General features: G+C 33.8%; 1 protein-coding gene across 5 annotated transcripts in view; it reads left to right on the plus strand.

Moving 5' to 3' along the window:
- Positions 1-20401, plus strand: part of LOC134529083 (WD repeat-containing protein 35) — a 136092-nt gene extending 115691 nt beyond the window's left edge. For all 5 annotated transcript variants that reach the window (XM_063362791.1, XM_063362792.1, XM_063362793.1 and 2 more), the window contains 4 exons: positions 1757-1894; positions 13851-14008; positions 19876-20006; positions 20096-20401. In XM_063362791.1, coding sequence (XP_063218861.1) covers positions 1757-1894; positions 13851-14008; positions 19876-20006; positions 20096-20273 — 605 coding nt within the window. In that variant the 3' untranslated portion in view covers positions 20274-20401. The remainder of the gene's footprint in view (positions 1-1756; positions 1895-13850; positions 14009-19875; positions 20007-20095) is intronic.
- Positions 20402-20891: the final 490 nt, after the last annotated feature.

Below are 20891 nucleotides of genomic sequence, written 5' to 3' on the forward strand. Positions count from 1 at the left end.
CATTTAAATAGTCCAATTATAAGATCCAATTATAAGATCAAACAATTTAATTTATTAAGATAAACACAAACAATATATTTTATAGATTTGTCAATCATTAGAGTGAACCTTCTATTTAAAGGTCCTCTATTAAAATGGCTTAGGATTTAAAAAAAAATTATTATCACTTGTATTTACATACAATAGACCAACTGCAAGAATTATTATTTCAAATGGCATCCTTAAAAGTAGTGATAACCTTGAATATAACATGTTTTGTACTCTTATGGTGCCCGGTTAAATGGCAATACATGTTGCTAATGTATCATGCATGATTTTGTTTTCAGTTAGTTCACAACTACATTCCGAATGAAAATCTTCCTATTTTAATAATATAAATTAACTTTCTAATCATATTTTGTTATTTGTTCTCAAAATAATTGTGTTAAATGTTAACTAGTATGTAACTAAATTCATTTTTGTTGGTGTTATACTGTATTTAGTTTACTTATTAGTTCTGTACAACTCGGATATAATAAGATCCAAATAATGATTTTATTTACTAACTTATTCAGATTATAAGAGTTTTAAATGATTTCATCATCATTATCATATTGCACAGCTTCCAGAAAATATAGAATAAAATAAATAAAATTGTTTGTATTAAAACTTTACTTATAGAGCTGACACATTTTTGCTAGTTATGGTAAACTGTCATATAGTGTTAACCACACGAATTTGAGAGACTACATTTAGTCATACAGATACTTCAATTAACTTTTAAATTAATTAAATAAACTGGAAATTGTATCAGAATTGGTTGAATGAAAGAGCTTTTAATTGAAACATGCATTTATGAATAATCAAAACTCACATACAAGCTGGTAGTGCATTATATTTAAATCAGCATGCTTTCAAGGAAAGTAGTCTAAAATACAGTATTCCATATGTCTTTTATAATTGAAAGTTATTAGTATCTTAAATGTGTGTTATATACAACCTACTTTGCAATTTATTTGAGATCCATTGCCTGCATACCTAGAGTTTTATGTTGAATATATTCTTTGTTCCATACAACTATCGCAAAGCTGGGAGTGTGTTGTCCACAACCAACTGATTTTTAGTGTTGCTGAATTATCTTTTATGAAAATACCTATATCTGATCATGAACAGTATTCCTAAGTTTTGCCCCTTAAACTAATAAAACTGTAATGTCTGTGTATCCCACTTTAACATAGGCAAACAGTGTGTGTGTGTATTATGTATGTATTTTATAAATGAAGTGTAAATAAGTGTAGAATTGTGATGTTACTTCCCGGGGTTATCAAGTATTTATTAGTCTCCATTCCTCCCAATTGGTCGCAATTGGACATAGTGCCATTGAGACAGGAATGCTGTCATTGAATGAACCCAACTAACATAAGAAACTAACAATTACATCCTTAATTACTTACTCAATGTTAGAACACAAATTTCCAAAACAAATGTCAAATGTTATTTGAAAAAAATTATTTACGCAGTATTATTATATAGTCATAACTAATAGAATAAAAAGTACATAATTTTTTCCATGAACTGAAGCAATACATTGTGAAAATAATTTAGCCTGCAAAATTACTGGAAATATTATTCAATTTTTGGTTTATATTTGCATCAGTGTTTAATGGTTGGTTTATGTTTGCATCAGTGTTTAATGGTTGGTTTATGTTTGCATTAGTGTTTAATGGTTGGTTTATGTTTGCATCAGTGTTTAATGTTTGGTTTATGTTTGCTGCAGGTGATCAGAACAAAGCTCCTTGGGGGCTTCTTGAAAGCAGCATGGATAGAAAAGTTGATACCAAAATGGTGGACAACATTTGGAGGGGAGCCGAGGCATACCATTTCTATATGCTGGCTCACAGGAAACTGTATGATGGTGAGCAGTTTCAATATTCTCTGTACTCACATCTAGGAAAACCTGGGTTCAAATTCCTGTTCGGCCATTCTGATATTGTTTTTCCATGCAGAAATGGTTCCTTGCCAAAGGCCATGATGAATTCTTCCTCTTGTTCTCTTGATTTATGGTGTGTGTTTCATCTCTAATGACCTTACTCTCTAGGAGATGTTAGCCCTTTAAAAATAAACAATTAAACCCTCAAATTAACTTAACTTTAGTTAAGTTGGATTTGCCAAGGGTAAAACCTAACCAAATCTATACTTAATATTATAAAGCTGAAGAGTTTGTTTGTTTGTTTGTTTGTTTGTTTGTTTGAACGCGCTAATCTCAGGAACCACTGGTCCGATTTGAAAAATTCTTTCAGTGTTGGATAGTACATTTATCAAGGAAGGCTATAGGCTATATTATATTATCAATAACATTAGGGATCCTTACTAAAAGTCCAATTTAGAATCAAATGCGTTGGAGGGGGTTAGATACAACATGCAGTACACGTACGAAGTGTGTGTTGACAATGCCGCAGGCGCTAGAAGTTTATTTCCTATTGCCTATTAACATTGTTGCCACGCACTAGATGCCTTATTATTCTTAATTTTCCCATACAAGTAAAAAACACCCGTGTGATATTAACAATGAAGCAATCAGTACCCTCAAAAGAGTTCAATTAGTATTTAAATACTTTTTATCACTTTAAATCACAAACCTAAACTATTGTTTTTTTTTCCCTCCCTCTGTGTTTAATTTGTTTTTTATTGCCCTTTTTTTTCAAGTATATATATTTTACAGACTTGAAACTTCACAGTAATGTTCCTTATGTTAAGCAGGATGACATTTTCCGAAAATTAGATCCCATGGGTGTTTATTTATTTATTTATTTTTTTTTTATTTATTTGGTTGCCTCCTTTTTTCTCCAGTACATGCTAGAAGGGAGTTGTCAATATACAAAATACAAACAAAAAATGAAAACATATAGACAAACACAAATCTTAAATACAAAACATAACCACACTCCTGGATACTACAATCTTTGTCTTGGCAATATTATTTAGGTTGCTGATACATCCTAACCACCATACTTGCTGAAATACAAAAACCAACATATTAATATGCTTATACCCTAAGGTATTCTTCAACTGAATAAAAGGATTTTTTTACCAAATATTTCTTTAGTTCTTGTTTAAACCTATTTAAATGGACAATTTCCTTAATTTCAGTTGGTAATTTATTAATTAGTTTGATACTACTGTAGTAGGGTCCTTGTGAAAATAGTTTTGTTCTATGTGTGATTAAATGTAAATCACATCTATTTCTAGTTTGATAACTGTGTATATTACTATTTGATATTACTGTGGAGTTACGCATTGTGTAAAGTATAGTATGAAAAATGTACAGGCAAGGAAAAGTCATAATATTTAATTGTTTAAACAATGGTTTGCAGTGAGTCCTTTGTGTCTTACCATTTATTATTCTAACTATCTTTTTTTGAATTTTAAACACTTTTTTTAACAGTGATGCGTTTCCCCAAAAAATAATTCCATATGTTAATATAGACTGTACATTTGCAAAGTATAATGCCATTACAACTTCTAAAGAGCAGATTTTTTAGATAGTATGTATAACATAGCACATTGAACACAATTTTTTGTATATGGCATTTATATGTATATGCCAATTTAAATTTTTATCTATCTGTAGCCCTAAAAATTTAATATGGTCAGTCATGTTAATTTGTTTACCATTTACAGTAGCAAAATCATGTTTACTGGCTAGACTATTTACTCGTGTAAATTGTAATATAGTGGATTTTGATAAATTTAGTACTAGTTTATTTTTTATAAACCAATTATTTGCTTCCTCTTGTATAGAATTTACTTTAGTTATTAGTTCTTTTTTTATTTTCTGCTATTGCTAATATATTTGTGTCATCTGCAAACATGATAGCGTCTCCATTTATTACTGATGTAGGAAGATCATTTATAAAAATTATAAATAATATGGGACCTAAGATCGAGCCTTGCGGTACTCCTATTGAAATAGTCATAGGTTTTGATATAGCATTTGTATATGTACCTTTATCATCACATTGACGTATTAATGTTACTTGTTTCCGATCTTGTAGATATGATTGAAATAATTTTAAATGTTTATCTTTTATGCCATAACTCTCAAGTTTTTTTAATAGTAAATAGTGGTCCACACAGTCAAATGCTTTGGAAAGATCTGCAAATATGCCCATAATATGGTATTTCTTATCAATAGCTTTTAAAATATTTCCTATGAATTTGTAAACTGCTTGTTCTGTAGATTTCCCTTTTTGGAACCCAAATTGACTCTGAGATATAATGTTATTTTTTATCTAGATATAATATAAGTTATTTTGAGATTATTTTTTCAAATATTTTTGAAAAAGATGATAGAAGTGCTATTGGTCTGTAATTTTTCATATCAGTTATTGCACCTTTTTTATATACAGGAATTATTTTTGTCCATTTAAGTCTGTCTGGGAAAACACCTTCAGTTAAGCACAGATTGAATATATATGTCAAAGGAAGTTTTATAAAATGAGAACACTTTTTTAGTAGTGAGGTTGGTATTTCGTCAAGACCATAAGAGTTTTTGTTTTTTAATTTTGCAATAGTCTCTAAAATATCTTTTTCTGTTATTGGGGTGAAATATAAGGAATTTGTATTCCTCATTTTTAGATTTAATTCTTCACATAATTTTTGCTGATTATCAGGGGTCTTCACTCCTTTTATTAATTTATTTGGTATGGTAATAAAAAAATTATTAAATTCATTAGCTATTTGGTTACCATTACGAATTTCCATGCCATCCACATTTATAGTTATATTTTTATGTATTAATCTTTGTTTAGTTTCCTTATTAATTAATTTCCACATTTCTTTATTTTTATTAGAGGAATACAGTAGCTTTTTACTATTGTACTGTTTTTTAGCTTCCAATATAAGTTTATGGTAAATTTTCTCATATTTCTTTGTATATAACTTTAATAAGTCACTGTTTGTAGATCTTTTTTCTTATGAAGAGTCTTTAGTTTATTGTATGAGATTTGCAATCCTTTAGTCTTCCATTTATTTGTTTTTGTTATGTTCTCTCTTACCAATTGTTTAGGGAATACATTATTAAAAAGTAAAAAGGAAAATATTTGAGAATTTATTCCAAGCTATATTTGGATCAAACTGTGTATACACATCAAACCATGTCTCATCATTTAATAGTGAATTAAAGAGAGTTATATTTTCCTTGCTAAATATTCTTTTCTGTTCTACTTTTGCTAAAACGTGATAATAAACTCCTTGCTTTGGTTTATCCACCTTTATCACTTGGGCATCATGGTCTGAGATTGCAGTTACAGAATTGAAGGAAAAATATAATTTTTTATCTATATTTGTTATGATATTATCAAGTATTTTTTTACTAGTACAAGTTATTCTTGTTGGGTCTCTAATGGTATAGTGTAAGTTAAATTTATGTAGAGTATTTTTAAATTGTTCAGTTAAATTAGTGCCTCCATTTAAGTCTATATTAAAGTCTCCACATAAAATCAAATAGTTTTTTAACTTATTAGTCTTCATTAACAACTTGTCAAGTGACTTAAAAAACTGTCCTACATTTGAACTGATAGGTGATCTATACACAACAATTATACAGAAGTTTAAATTTGGTTTTGTAACACAGCATACTTCAATAATTTTTTCTTGACATATGTTGTCTACACTAATTTCTTTGAAAGTTAAATTATTCTTCACATATATACACACACCTCCACCACTAGCTGTGTTTCTAGAGTATTGAGAAGCTAGCGCATAGTTTATAAATTTATTGACAATTTAATATCTCATCTTTTTTCAACCAGTGCTCTGTTAAGCAGATAATATCTGGATGGTTTATTTCAATAAAATTTTCAAGTAATACTTTTTTATTTTTTAAGCTATGCATATTTTGATGTAATACTGTAAATGTTTTTTTTTTATCTTTTAGAGTTATATGTTTTACATCTTGAGTAGGCTTTATAACTTCATGATATCTACTTCTAGAAGTACAGCTATTGGCTTTGCTGGAGTTTACAATAAAAAATTTCTTTCATTTACATTCACCTTTTTCCTTATAACCCATTTATCAAGCACTGTCTCTTTACTCACAGCCTTCTCACATTTGGATACTTCCATATGTACAATATCATTTCCCTTCCTGACCAGCCATTTGTCTAAGAAAGTGGGTTTTGCTACTTTACTTCTGCTTTGATCAATGTTATTACCTAATAATTCACAAATTTTTTTAGCAATAAATGCTTTACCTTTACTATTACAATGCATGCCATGTACAGTATGCAGTTCTCTATTTAGACTGCCAACATCAACAAGTTGCACATTTGAAAAATTCATACTTAGTTGTTCATATTGTTTGTTTATGACTTTAATTGCATTGTTGACACAAGAAGTGACAGATAGATCATACCTGTTAGGGATGTTCACAACGATTACTGATTTTTTCTTCAATTTTTCTGGGTTATCTTCAAGGCACTGCACAGCTTTGTCTCCCTCATTTCTGGCTACGTCGTTTGCACCACCGATGATTACAACAGTCTCATAGTTTTCAAAACTTGAGAGATTTTCCTTTACACTACGCAGCACTTTGTGTTGTGGTGCTCCAGGTTTTATGAATCCTATAACTTCAACATCTAGGTTACTTTTTATTAATGGAGCTATTCCTTTAGCATGGCTGTCACCTAGAACTACCACTCTGTTTAGCGGCTTTTTTACTTTCAGCTCAGAAATTCTGTTATTTTTTTTCAAATTAGGCCTTTCTGTTTTCAAGGTTTTTTGTTGTTTGTAGCTTCTCTGCTGAGACTGAAATAATACAATCTCATCTGACACGTTCCTCTTCTGATTTTCTTGTTCATTTTGTATTGGTAGAAATCTATTTTGGATGCTTACTGGCGGGCTTGATATTTGTTCCTTTCGTCCCTTGTTTGTTTCTTGATTTTTACCGACTTTTTTCCACTGAGGTGACATTAAGTAGCTTTGTGTTAGTGTTTTTTAATTTTTTAATTCTTGTTGCTCACGTAAGTCATTTTGTAGCATTCTGATGATTTCTTCTAAAGTCTTGATTTTATCCATTTGTTTTTTTAGGCACTCTTCATAATTAACGATAAGATCACTTAGTTGGTTTAAGAGTCCACCATCATCCGATTTGCAGCTAGTACAAGACCATTCAGTGGCTATTTGTTCACCTTCACTTACATTACAACATTTTGTGAAATGAAACCATGCATCACAGATGTCACAAAGAATACCATTTTTCACAAATCTATTACATTTACCACATTTATCATTATATAAAGTATTTTTTAAATATTTCTCACTAACTCTTTTGCTGTTCTGCACCACTGCCGCCATCATGAAATCGATATGGTCTGGTCTGGTCTGGTTAAAACCAGGCAACAGTGGGTACTTTGTCTGCATGAGAACAGGATTTTGCATTCTTCATGCCTTCTGCGTCTCCATGGCAACGGGCATCGCGCGGCAGTGGCGTACCCACAAGGAGGGGCATGTATAATGAGCGGCGCAAGAGTGATCTGCCTGTAGACTGCCATAGCGAAGTACGGATACATCAGTTGTACGTTGCGTGCACGAGTCGGGAAACCATCGGTGCTATTCATTTTCTCTCTGGTAGATTATACAGCATTGAATAAATTTTCACTGAATTTTTTTTATTTACCATTACTTTAAATGGGAGATGTGGCTTAATTTTTTTCCATTAGAATAGCCGTGCGAAGCCGGGTCGGGCAGCTAGTGTATAGATATAACATGTTAATTTAAATCAGAATTTTTAAATATTAATGTTATTTGATTGTTATTTCCTCTTAAGAAATACCTATTAAATATTTTGACTATAGCAATATAGTGTTTTAAACATTATTTTAGGCTCTATATAGTTACTGTCATTGTATGATTTTCTGACAAACTGTAATAATATCTTGAAATGATTATTTTTAATGCAAATGCAGATGCTGATGTATATATGGTCGTCTTTCCTTAATAAGGCTACTGAAGCTGACTAACTTGTGTCACTGATAGCGATATTCTTGTGGTATTCATTGCGCAATCAAACGAGCTAAACAGAGTTCACTTATTATTTTTAACTATTAACTAAACTGATGAAAAACTATAGAGTTTCAAAAGTAGTTATGTTCAAATAGAAGAAATAGCACACACCATTCTCTTTTTTACTGCAGTCACTGGCTGTGATAAAAATTGTAAAACAAATGAAAGGGAATAAATCAGCGTGGACAGACTATATCATCTCAGTATGGCAGCACCCCTTCAACAATACAGAATATGTAGTGATTAAATGGCATTTCTTGAATTGTCATTACTGTTGTGCCATGGGCCTGCCACTGTTTTTTAATTGTACTTATTTTCTGATTATTTTAGTAATATCAGTTTTATTCAATTATATTTATAATTTTATTTATTCATTTTATTTGTTAACAATTTAATTTAATTTACTTTTGGTAAATTTGGTTCTTAATGGCTTTGAAAAGACAGGAATAAGCTGGAGCTCAGAAACAGACGCTTTATGTTAGTTTAAGTCCATAGTTAAATTTTTATCTAACTTTTAAATGGTCATGTTATTTAAAAAATTTTTTTGGGGAGCGTAGACACTTTATAAGCATATATTATTTATATTTATGTGTGCGAATATAAAATCTAGAAAGTGTGTGTGACGTTTTGGCACAAGCGCACGCAACTAGTGGCGTAAGGCGCGGCCGGTGTGTGTGGGTGTTGACACGAGGCAGTCTGTCCGAGGCCGGCAGTTGCTACAGGTCACGTGAGCCACGCGACATGGTTTTCGAAGGCGTGTTTTGCGCGATGCCGTGAATGGAACTTTAATAAAGGTGATTCTGTCTACGAGGATACGTGTCCCGCCTGTAATGAACTTGATAGCAGAATGTTTAGCCAAGTGATGTTCCTGTACTTTATGAGTTGCGCGAGCAAGATTTTCGTGTTGAAATTTAAAGTGGATATTTGTCAGCGGAATCGTGCAGACAACCATGTTTGGCTGCTACAAGGCAGCTGACAGTGAAACCTGCTCCTTTACGTCCTTTTTACCTACTGCAACTTGCAGCGTGAGTTACCTCGCTCACGCAAATGCTGTTCCAAACTGGACTTCGCAGTTACAAGTAAGTGGGGCCTTGTCTTCCTGTGTGCTGACTTGCAAACCATTCGAACCCAAACAAGACTGTTAGTGTGTTTTAAAGAGAAATGTATGCACATGGCCCGTTTCGAAATCACTGATAACTGTGAAGTTTAAGATGTTTTTGCATACAAAATATATAATGAGTTGTGATGGACTTTTTTTTAAGTTGATTATGCCGGCATAACCTTTTAATAAACTTTTTATAAGACCTTTTCGTGTAACAAACAGTTTAATATTTTGTTTAAGCTCCCCAAATTAAGTTGTAGCTACAAACATTTTTTAATAATTTTAGTAAATATTTTTAAGGTGCTTTTAAGTGTGTTGTGCCGGAAATTAGGCATTTCGGCACGTTTTTTAAATTTGTTATTATAATTTTAAATTATTTTTTGAAATTTTATTTTTATTATAATCTGGTTACTAAAGGGGTGATTTACTCTTTGTTAGCCTGGTGTACGCCACGTAGTTAAACTTTGTGCCAGTGGACCGAAGCACCTTTCTCAGGGACCTATCTGATATTTTGCTAGTCTAATGTGGACGTTAGCAGACTGGATGACATTTCTCTCGCCTGCAGTCACGTCCCGGGTTTGTAATATTAATTCCCTGCATGACTAAAATCGCATAGAGCAACTTCTGGCCTGCAAGCTCTACTTCTCAGAGACCCGCTGAGAGAAGCGAATCTCGGCACGAACGAGTCTCCCGTAGACGCTCGTTCCCAGTGTCGTTGCGCTTTTCTGACTACCCTCCCCTTCCCCCCCCCCCCTAAGTTCTGAGAAATTAACCTAGGACCATTGACCTGTGGTGAACCCCGCCAAGGCGGTGGCCTACTCCAAGGACATTCTCCCTTGCCCTAAAGAGCCCCCCCACGACATCTAGCGGCAGAAACTGTAACGTCTTCTCTTGGCGCCAGCTCGTGGAGCTGACGCCCGTGACACCTGTGGGCGAGCTTGCTAACTCCCCCCTTTATGTCCCCTTTAGGCCACCAGAGTGCACCACACGCTACGCCATAAGGCCCTATGCTTCCTCCTCGCGGCCTGTAATAGTCGATTGTATGTTGCTTTCTGTACCTGCACCTAGAGATCGCAGCAGTCGCCCTCTGGCGCAAAAAAAAACTGAAGTCGTGGCTACGACCACGTCGGGCACCGGATATGTTCGGTCCAAAGCCGAATCTTCCCCCTCCTTTTCCCTTAGGGCCTAACGCCCATTTTAATTAGGAACTTGTCCGCCATCGCCGCACTTAGTACTCTGACCTCGGCTACTTACCACGTCTTCTCGGCGTCCTCTGCTCTAAGAGGCTTTTCGGCAACGACGTACGTTCGAATCAAGATATAGTCAGCTGTGTTTAGGGATGTGATCCCAGAATCTAATGTAGCAGTAGCCGGTTAGGCATTGTATTTAGGCAACGAATAATGTTTTAGTTTACATTTTATTAATTTCTGTATCTTCCTAAATCATGGTTTCTTTCGTGTCATCCGTGGTATTCTCGGTCCGCGCCATTTGGATGTCGGCGCGAGACATCTCCTGAGCCATGGAGCTACACCCTGTTTGACAGGGTCCAACAGTTGGGTGCCGAAATTACACCCATCATGTTGTGCAGGACCTCCAGCTGCTTTTCCCCCTAAGAAGAGCTTTCCTCCCGGCCCGACGTCATCCTTTGAACACCCGGGTGTTATGAGCAATATATTATCCACTTGCATATAATGAACTAAATTAATTAAATACATACCAGCGAACAGTGCCTTAAGAACTTAATAAATGAGAATATGTAAAATTCATGAGACTGTTATTTATGCAATCATCGAAAGAAGCTAAGAGGGTGGAATATTTCAATTTTTGTTCTGTGACAATGTTTAATTGATATAATACAAATTGTTTTAAATAATTTCGGGCCGGCACTTAGTTTTGTTACTTACTGAGATCTTTATTGTCATATCGAAACAATGCGAAAACAAAACTTCTTTGTAATAAACCAGGGAAACCTATAGACCAAGCTACTTATGTAGTGTATTTATTTATAATATACCTTATTCTATTTAACGATCCACTAACTCCCAAGTTGCTTGTGTGCAGTGAGTATGAAATTTGTCTTGTTCACCACCTCGTGCCCCTTCTGGTAAATAACTTTTTTTTTCTTAATATTTTGCCCAGCAGTTTCCAAGGTTTTTTTATTAGTAAATTAAAATGATATAATTTTAGGGCACGAGGGGCGTTACAGTGTAAATAATTTATACCTATCAAAATTATGGTATTTTTTTATAATTGGCAGAATATTCTAGTTTGTCCATGTGTAGAAAGATAAATAAATAACTTTTTTAATTGTATTATTGCTTTGTGTCTCACACACGCAATTAAATGTTTGTTGGTTGTTTTCTGATAAATCCATTGTAAAAGTAATTTTAACTTGTTACCATTTTTGTACAGGTAGATGTTATGTCTTTATACGAAAAAACATCATCACAACCGAAGCAACTCGATGAACACTGTAATTGCGTACAAGTCTCATAATTCTTCAAATAATGACCTTGGCTAGAAAATGTGATTAGTTCATAATCACAGTACATTGCAAAAATGTGCATCATTTTGCAGTGTAGTGCAGTTATTTCTATAACTCATTCGCTAATGCTGCAGCACCTTTCTTTTTTACTGAGATGCATTTTAATATGCATACAAGATCCAATGGGCTATGCAAAACAGTAATATAGATTTATGTTTAGTTGAATATTAATATGAAACTGTTAGCAAAGGGAAATTGTTTAGTCCCAAAGAAATGCATGTATACTCTAAGATTTCTGCTGCCGTGTGGCCAGTTTTCATAAACTATTTAACAAAATGTTTATTATTTTTTGAGAAAAGAAGCCGTATAGCCTCCAAACTGTGCTATATTCACTTATATCCCTTTACATCTGACCACCTGAATTTAAAGCATGATCTAAAATGCCTCAAAACATAAATTGAGTGTCCACTTATTTCCAAACCCAGAGAGTAAAATTGCAAGCTTGTAAACTTGGAACAAGTTCATGGAAGTTTACCAAAATTTGTATTAATTACATTATAAAATAATAAACTTACATAAGTGGTAATTTTAAATGTTACTAAGCAACCAACAGCTAAGGATACAATGACGTACCCTCTTTTAACGCATAATCGTCGCACGCGCATAATCGTGCACCTATATTTTAGGGCGTCAAAATTTGGATAAAAAAACTTCTTGCGTAAACGTCGCATGACGTTTATGGTCCCTCAATTAGATTCCAAGCGCTTTGTGTAGGTATCTTTTCCGTATAAAACGATGTATTTTAAAGTAGAAATCTAATATTTATTCGGAAATTAACTCTTTTACTTATTTAATTAACGGAAATACGAAGTTGTATGATGGGTAAATCTTCTTTTAAAGAAGTTTTTAAACGTTATAACCTTTATCTGTTCGTCTGCGTCGCCGCGGTGTACCGCTTATAAAAATGTCGCCAGCGCTAGTTGGCATCATTCATGTTTGGTTATGTTGCTTCCCGTATAGAGCGCGCACACGTAGTCGAATATTGATATCTTGCAGATTCATGCAACGCTTGGTCTCTGTAGAGTGCCGAGTTAACTACATTTGATGGCCCGCACTCTTTTGTGGTAAGTGTGTACTACGACGATAGTTATGTGTTAGTTCACGCTCGCATTCACATTTTGTTTTTCTATTTAAAGTTGAAGAAAGGTTTTTGTTGCATGACTTATGAATTTAAATTGTTCGGCGTGCTCTTGTATGCCCCACTTTTAAACAAACATACTTTCCATGAATGTGTTTTATGTTTATGAATAACTTTGCCAAACAAATTTTTTTTTTTTCGCTTAAACGTCGCACCCCTACTTTTCAGACTTGATTTTAGTATAAAATGTGTGACGAACATGCAATAAAACATGGTAGGTCCCACAAAAAAGAAGCTGAGTAGTAACAGTCTAGTGACCTGCTCATACCCAGTTTGAAAATAATAATCATTTTAATGAAGATTATTTCTTTTTCGGTCCCACTTGACAGTTGTTTCTTGATTTGAATGAAGAATAACATTTGGATATGTGTGAAGAATCTTCTTGAAAAATGTAATTGGTGCTTATTAAACAACTGTTTAGGTAAACAATAAAATTCAGAAAATTTTGTAAATGTTGTTATGTACTAAAACTAACCTCAATATTCAGAATATTTTCTCCTGCTGCAGTTCTCATGTAAGGGAATTTGTATTATAATTATGTAGGGTCATCTTTATCTAAGCCAACCTGACTTGTTTAATTTTTTTTTCAATAAATAACAAGAGAAACAAATTTAAAAAATCATGAAACTGTAAACTCTCTGTTGCCAAACAAGTGTGAAAAATATTTATTTCTGCTCTCTACGTTATACTTTACAGATGCATAGTTTTGTTGAGAATATATAGCTAATTTTGGCTTCTTTATTGGTTTGCTTTGTAATGCACTGCAGATAAGCTATGATTGAGATCTCAGTCTTGTTTGCCAACAACAATTACAACCAGAATTCTGCTGTATTATGTAATGTCATATTCCAGTGTCTGTTTACTCAAATGTAAACTCTGAGCCATTAAAAAAATAGCTGTCTCTGTTTAAATGTTATTGTAAACAGTCTTTATGTGGTATTTTTTATTCTAAACAAACTATTACATAAAAGATTTTTCCAGGGTTTTATGTATTGATGAATGTTTTTATTTTTTTGAACAAGGATTTGTAGATGCAGCCATGAAAACAGCTTTACATCTCCGGGAATACGATGACATTTTAGATCCAGAAGACATTTACACAATCCTTGCTCTTGCAAGTTGTGCCAACAGAGCATTTGGAACATGTTCGAAAGCCTTCATCAAGCTGGAGATGTTGAATGTACGTCCTGTAGTTAATAAACATTTGTTTTACAGATTTTTCTACTCTACTAATTATTTTAGTTTATAAACATTAACTCCATTTCCACAATGGAATATACAGAATTAACTCCAGACTGTTATAAATTAAATAGTTACTTGTTTAGGTATTAATGTACATATATTACAGAAATGCATATTTCTTCTCTAAAGTTAGCTCCACCATCTGTAAGCTAGAATCGGGTGTGAATACTTGTTTTCATGCTTTGTTGTCCACCATGTAATTCTGTAAGGTGACAAAAAAGCAGACTTGAATTAAAGGAGAATTTTTAATTTTATAACAGAAGAGAATTTATGAATACTATCAATTTCACATTGTTTATCTCAGTTATCTTAGTCTCAAAAGCATACTTTTGCTTCAAGGTTATGCTAAGTAAGATTATAAGTAGTGATGGGATTTTCGATACTTCGATACCTCGATACCTTCGATACTTGACGGTATCGCAAAGTATCGAGTATCGAAACTGTAAGTTCGATACATTTTTTCAATACCAAAATGCTTGTTCATTTGTATTGAATTAAGTTTTGAGTCGCCATTGTACAATTACAACTACAGTAGAACCTCGATGATACATTCCCGTTTCATACATTTTCCCGTGTCATACGCCGATTAATTTTGGTCCCGCAGAAAGTACTATATTTACAAGGGTTTACTTTCCCGGAACATACAGTTATAAAATCCTTAATTTCCCGTTTCATACGTTTTTACGAAGCGAAAAAGCCCTAAAATTCATAATTTTTTTCGTTATATTCCTCGTGATAAACTACGTTTTAATGCTTTTATTTTGAAAACGTTCATTGTTTACCTTTGCAAACGTAAGAAAATAACTTTATTGTACCATAGATATGGATAGTAACAGGAAGACTGTGCACTTCGCTAGTAGCATCTATGGCCAGCACCAAGCAAGACTAGTGGCGCAAACTAGCAATGATTATGAAAATGGTGCACGCGCTTTACCAAGACATGGATCTCATTCTGTGCATTCATTAATCTTTGAACTGAATATACCCGTTTGTTATTGTTTTCTTACGATCGGATTGTTTTGTATTTTACGTTTCTCAAGTTAAAATTTTATTGAAAATTGTTCTGTTGCATAAAGTTGTTTGTAAAATGAAACAAACAAGCAAAAATTTCTGATTTTCTTTTTACAATAGCCTAATTTTTTTTATTTCTAATTTAGTCTTGGTGACTTTTCCCCCCCCTCCAAGAAAGGACTTCATAACATTTTGTAAGGCCACTGTTGCTCATGTCAGCTTTACTTGATTATGGACTGATTTTACATTTCTGGTGGTTTTATTATATGTATATATAATGATGAATTCATATCTTTCATTAATATAATGCAATTATTTACACATTATGTATTTAAGTTTAATCTGACGTGCTGGTATGCTAGATTGAATTTATATAGTTTAAAACTAATTTATGTTATTTGTAACAATTGTTACTTAATGGGAAAATATTTTTCCTTGGAGTATCGAAAGTATCGAAAGTATCGAACTGAAAAAACAATACAGAATCGAGTATCGTAAGTGTGGTATCGTCCCACCTCTAATTATAAGCTACTAGGTGATTTCTCTAGTAGGTCCTGCTGCAAGTGAAAAGTTACTCAAGGGCATTTGTGTGTCCAAACTATTTTCATTATTTTAAGTTATTATATATTTTTGTGTTACTATAGTTGTTATCAAAATAGTAGGTACACTAGGTATTGGGAAAATATTTTGCAACAAATGCTTTAAGAAAATTGTAAAGACTTTAAAACTTCTATTAAAAAATTTTAAAAAAATATTTCAGTCTTGATGCCATGTGAATATCTCAAACATATTTCTTCCATAATTCTATATTATGCTAAGCTTATCTAGTATTAATGCATTTATAGGCTCTAACACAGCATAGTTGGCTAGAGTGCATGTAGAGGACACAGTTATTTTCAGTGCAGTGTTGATAGTTAAAAGCTAGTGTATTTCATTGTAGTTTACTATGCAGCAACTCTGATGCCTATGATTATAGTTTGACTTATTGAGAAAGATAAATTGATCTTAAAAATACAGGAAGATTTTGAACTCTCTCACAAATAAAAAATAGCACATAACTTTCGACTTCCAAAAATGAAATTAGTAAACCTAACATTTCTCTGTAACTTTCTCATAATATAAACATTTGTTTAACATTTGTTTAATGTATTAATGAAATAATTAGACTAGAAAAAAAAACACTTAATAGAAAGCTACGTAATTTTTGTATTGTTACTGGTAAGTTTGCATTGTTTTACTTATACATATTTAAAATTTAATTTCTCCTATATGATGAACAGTACTTAATATAATTCTTATTACTGGTACTAGAAACTAAAAGCAATCAAATGAGAAAGAAATTAATTTGTTTACAGGTGCATTGGCTATAATAAAGTACCATTTATGGTAGCCTCGAGTAATCAGTACAATTGAAGGATGATATTATTGATACAGTTGCTTTGTGGTTGTTAACATCACATAGGCATATTGTTACTGTATGTAGCCTGTAAGTACAACAGTAATGTGTCAATCCCTTGTCAAAACCGTTAAGTGAATATTTTAGTGATAAAAATTACATGTAAAATAGTAGATTGCTTTCGTGATCAACTTAAGTTTTCTTTATATTTTATCTTTTCTTTAGGTATTTCTGGCCACAATCCTCCTGCAAGTCTTTGAAAAATACATCAATTTAAAAATTTATTAAAAAATCCAAAATATGCATGTAAATGGGGATCTGTATAGTTATAGAAAATAGTTATTTTTTTCCTTTGCTCTGTTCTATTTTCAATTCTTTATGATGTCACATCATGTAAAATAATACTAGGCTACAGTCGTAGTAAAGAAAATGTTTTAGACACTTGAACAACATTAAGGCTCCAAAAAGGATGAAAAGCAGAGAAACCCAAATTTAAAACAATAAAATTCAGTGAAAACACATCTTTTGAATCAAACCGTAGAAAAACACTGTATTTACAACTTGTTGATTGTCATCGTCCGGGGCTGTGCCCCATAAAGCCCGACATGTCACCGCCCTCCTCCTATCTCCCGCCGGCAACGTGCGTGTGCCACGGACTACCGCAAGAGGGCGCGGGTATAGTCAGTGCTCTGTCCCCGTAAATAGTCATTTGTTATTGTAAACCTATTCTTTTGCTTTCCTCATAGTGTGCATATTTTTCAGGGCTCCGTATACAACGTAAGAGTAATTGTAATGGGATTAAATATTGACAATGGACCCGGACTTGCTGAAGGCCATCACATTGCAATATTTTTGTTTGTAACTTTTGATACGTAAATTTGTTATACGTTTTTTTGTGGCGGAGATGTTTATGCTATAAATTTAAATGTAATGATTGATTAAGCATAAATACATAAACGGCACGAACTGGAATGGTTCACGGTACTCGCAGTTTTGGTGCAAGGGTGCTGACGAACCACCTCGGTGGCCGTGTCTCTCCCCAGTCGCTCATCACCGCTGCCCGAGGTGAGATGTCTCAACACTCCGCGGACTCCAACTTGCTTTTCCACTGATATGTTCTTTCTGTCGCTTTATTTATTTTAAATCCTATTCATCTTTCTCGGAGTTTAGCGTAGCGGAATTCAGACATTACCGCAAACTAGTTCACGAGGTGGCACTGGCCTCACTTAAACCAGCCGTGCCATTAGGTGTTTGATCTGCTTTATTTGTTTAATTGCACCTGTTGTACAAAAAGTATGTGGCGCCGTGGCACGTAATAAATCTTGTGCATCGAACTTAGTTTTTTCGTCTGTGGCTACTTACGTGTGAAACGCCTACTGAATGACGGTGTGTGGGATGCCCTAAGAGCTCGTTGTGTTTCTCACTTTAGCGTGCCTGATGCTGAGAGCGGGCAGAGTCCAGGTAATCTGGGCAGTTTCAGGGGGACACGAGTCACACCTCGAGATTCTCTCCTGGGTCCATGCCCCTATGCATGGTGGCGCCCATTAATTAAACATGCAATCGCGCAGAGGAACCCCTTGGCCACGTCAGGATAATGGGCTGTAAGCTGCTTGAAATACAAACATGTCTGTACTTGCGGTAGGTTTGTTTAGTGAAGGTGTGCCCACACATTCGCATAACTTCTAGTGCTTCTTGTGCCAGAAGTATGAAACTTTTACAGCTGTACAATGGGAGGGAACCTCATTAAAGTAAATGTCAAAGTTAGGAAATAGCAGTTCCACAACCATACAGTATTTACATGAATACCAAACAAAACTAAATACTTTCTGAATTTCAAATAATTCATTGAATTAATAATAACATTGCCACAATGCTTATAAATTATATTTTCAGGGTCATAATAGTACTATTAACCATTAAATAGGGTTAAGCATAAGCACAATATCTATACTTATTAATATTATAAAGCTGAAGAGTTTGTTTGTTTGTTTGTTTGAACGTGCTAATTTCAGGAACCACTGGTCCGATTTGAAAAATTCTTTCAGTGTTGGATAGTACATTTATCAAGGAAGGCTATAGGCTATATTATATTATCAATAACATTATGGATCCTTACTAAAAGTCCAATTTAGAATCAAATGTGTTGGAGGGGGTTAGATACAACATACAGTACACGTACGAAGTGTGTGTTGACAATGCCGCAGGCGCTAGAAGTTTATTTCCTATTGCCTATTAACATTGTTGCCACACACTAGATGCCTTATCATTCTTAATTTTCCCATACAAGTAAAAAACACCCGTGTGATATTAACAACGAAGCAATCAGTACCCTCATAAGAGTTCAATTAGTATTTAAATACTTTTTATCACTTTAAATCGCAAATCTGAACTATTGTTTTTTTCCTCTCTCTGTGTTTAATTTGTTTTTTTATTGCCCTTTTTTTCAAGTACATATATTTTACAGAATTGAAACTTCACAGTAATGTTCCTTATGTTACGCAGGATGACATTTTCTGAAAATTAGATCCCATGGGTGGTTAAAACCAGGCAACAGTGGGTACTTTGTCTGCATGAGAACAGGATTTTGCATTGTTCATGCCTTCTGCATCTCCATGGCAACGGGCATCGCGCGGCAGTGGCGTACCCACAAGGAGGGGCATGTATAATGAGCGGCGCAAGAGTGATCTGCCTGTAGACTGCCGTAGCGAAGTACGGGTACATCAGTTGTACGTTGCGTGCACGAGTCGGGAAACCATCGGTGCTATTCATTTTCTCTCCGGTACATTATACAGCATTGTAATAAATTTTCACTGAATTTTTTTTTATTTACCAATCCTGTAAATGGGAGATGTGGCTTAATTTTTTTCCATTAGTTTAGCTGAGCGAAGCAGGGTCGGGCAGCTAGTTCAATATATTATCTTTCGAAATAAAATAAGGTTGATATGTTAAGAGTTGTCACTTGAAAGCTACATGACAGTCTTTATATTTGACATAAGAATACAGTGATTAGCTTAAAAGTATTGCTTTAGTAGAGGTTTCAGAAAAGTGTGAAGATTCAGTGTTCTTGATAGAGAGGGAGCGAGAAAGTATGCATGTTTGCATGTATAAATTGATCAAATGTGCCAGCGTATTTTATTTAATTAGTTTATTGTAAAGCTGGTACATGAAGCATAGTTAGAATGATCAAAAATAAACTGCATGTGTACGAGTTATGTACGGTAACTTATGTAGAGAGAATCTCATTATTGTTTGTAGGTAAAGTCATGCTATTATGCAACATGATCCATAAATTTGAATACTGATACCAGTAATGTTCTGTGCTTATCAGCTGAAATATATGAGTTGTAAAAAATCACGGACAAACTGTACAAAATTCTCCGTGCTTTTTTTCCCCCCAGATTCCTGAAGCTAGACGACGGGAGTATGAAGCTTTAGCAATGGACATATTCACAAAACATTCACCTGTGGATTCTGAATCATGCAGCTCTCGTTCCGAGTGTGCGTCATGTGAAACCATGATTCCTGATTGGTATGTTCTTTACTTGTATTGTCCTCCTACGTCAGCTGTTTGTGTTGTTTTTGGTATCAGCAACTATCACAGTTTATGGTCTGTTCCAGGTGTAGTGTGTGCCCCAACTGTGGTGTTCACTTCCCAATCTGCCTTGTAACCGGTCGACCACTAATGGACATGTCATCAGTTTGGATGTGTAATGTGTGTAAACACTACGCCGGTGAGATGGATATGTCAGTTTGGAAGAGTTGTCCACTTTGCCATAGTGTTAGTCAGTCTTTGTAATAGTTGTGCACAGCACATTATGTATTTGTCACGATTGTAAAACTAACTTTGTGCACTTACCACAAACACCAATAATATATTTTTTTGTAAAATCAATTTTACATTAAAAGCTCCAATTCATTCCTTTATTAGTTTATAATAAATGAAAAATGTATTTTAAAACTAAAAAATACAATTTTAAATTTTTTTTAAAAGTTTTGACACATGATTTCAAGCCAATGCTTTTTTATCAAAGTGTAACTACCTCCTGAGTAGTAATAAGGAACTTGTAGTCAAACTCACTGGGAGCACTAACTAGAAGACAGTGGTTATGTGTTAAGTAAAGACTAAGCAACAAGAGTAAGTGAAAGTGAAGTAAGCTAGGAGCTTTATGACACTGAATCATAACAAAGATTGTGACAAAGATCATTTAGTTTCAGATAAACTTGTTAAACTCACGACAATAATACATGGGAATGTTACAGGCATATAAACAAGTAGTACAGTCTGTCCTCTGCCTCTAGGTACATAATCACTTGATAGCAGTAACTCAAGCAACAGCCTCCCGTTAAACCTGTTATTCTACGACCTCAGGTCTGTGTCATCTCGATCCATGCTCCTGAAAAAACATCAATAATT

This window comes from Bacillus rossius, chromosome 2 (genome assembly GCF_032445375.1).
Source record: "Bacillus rossius redtenbacheri isolate Brsri chromosome 2, Brsri_v3, whole genome shotgun sequence".
Classification (NCBI taxonomy): Eukaryota; Metazoa; Arthropoda; class Insecta; order Phasmatodea; family Bacillidae; genus Bacillus; species Bacillus rossius.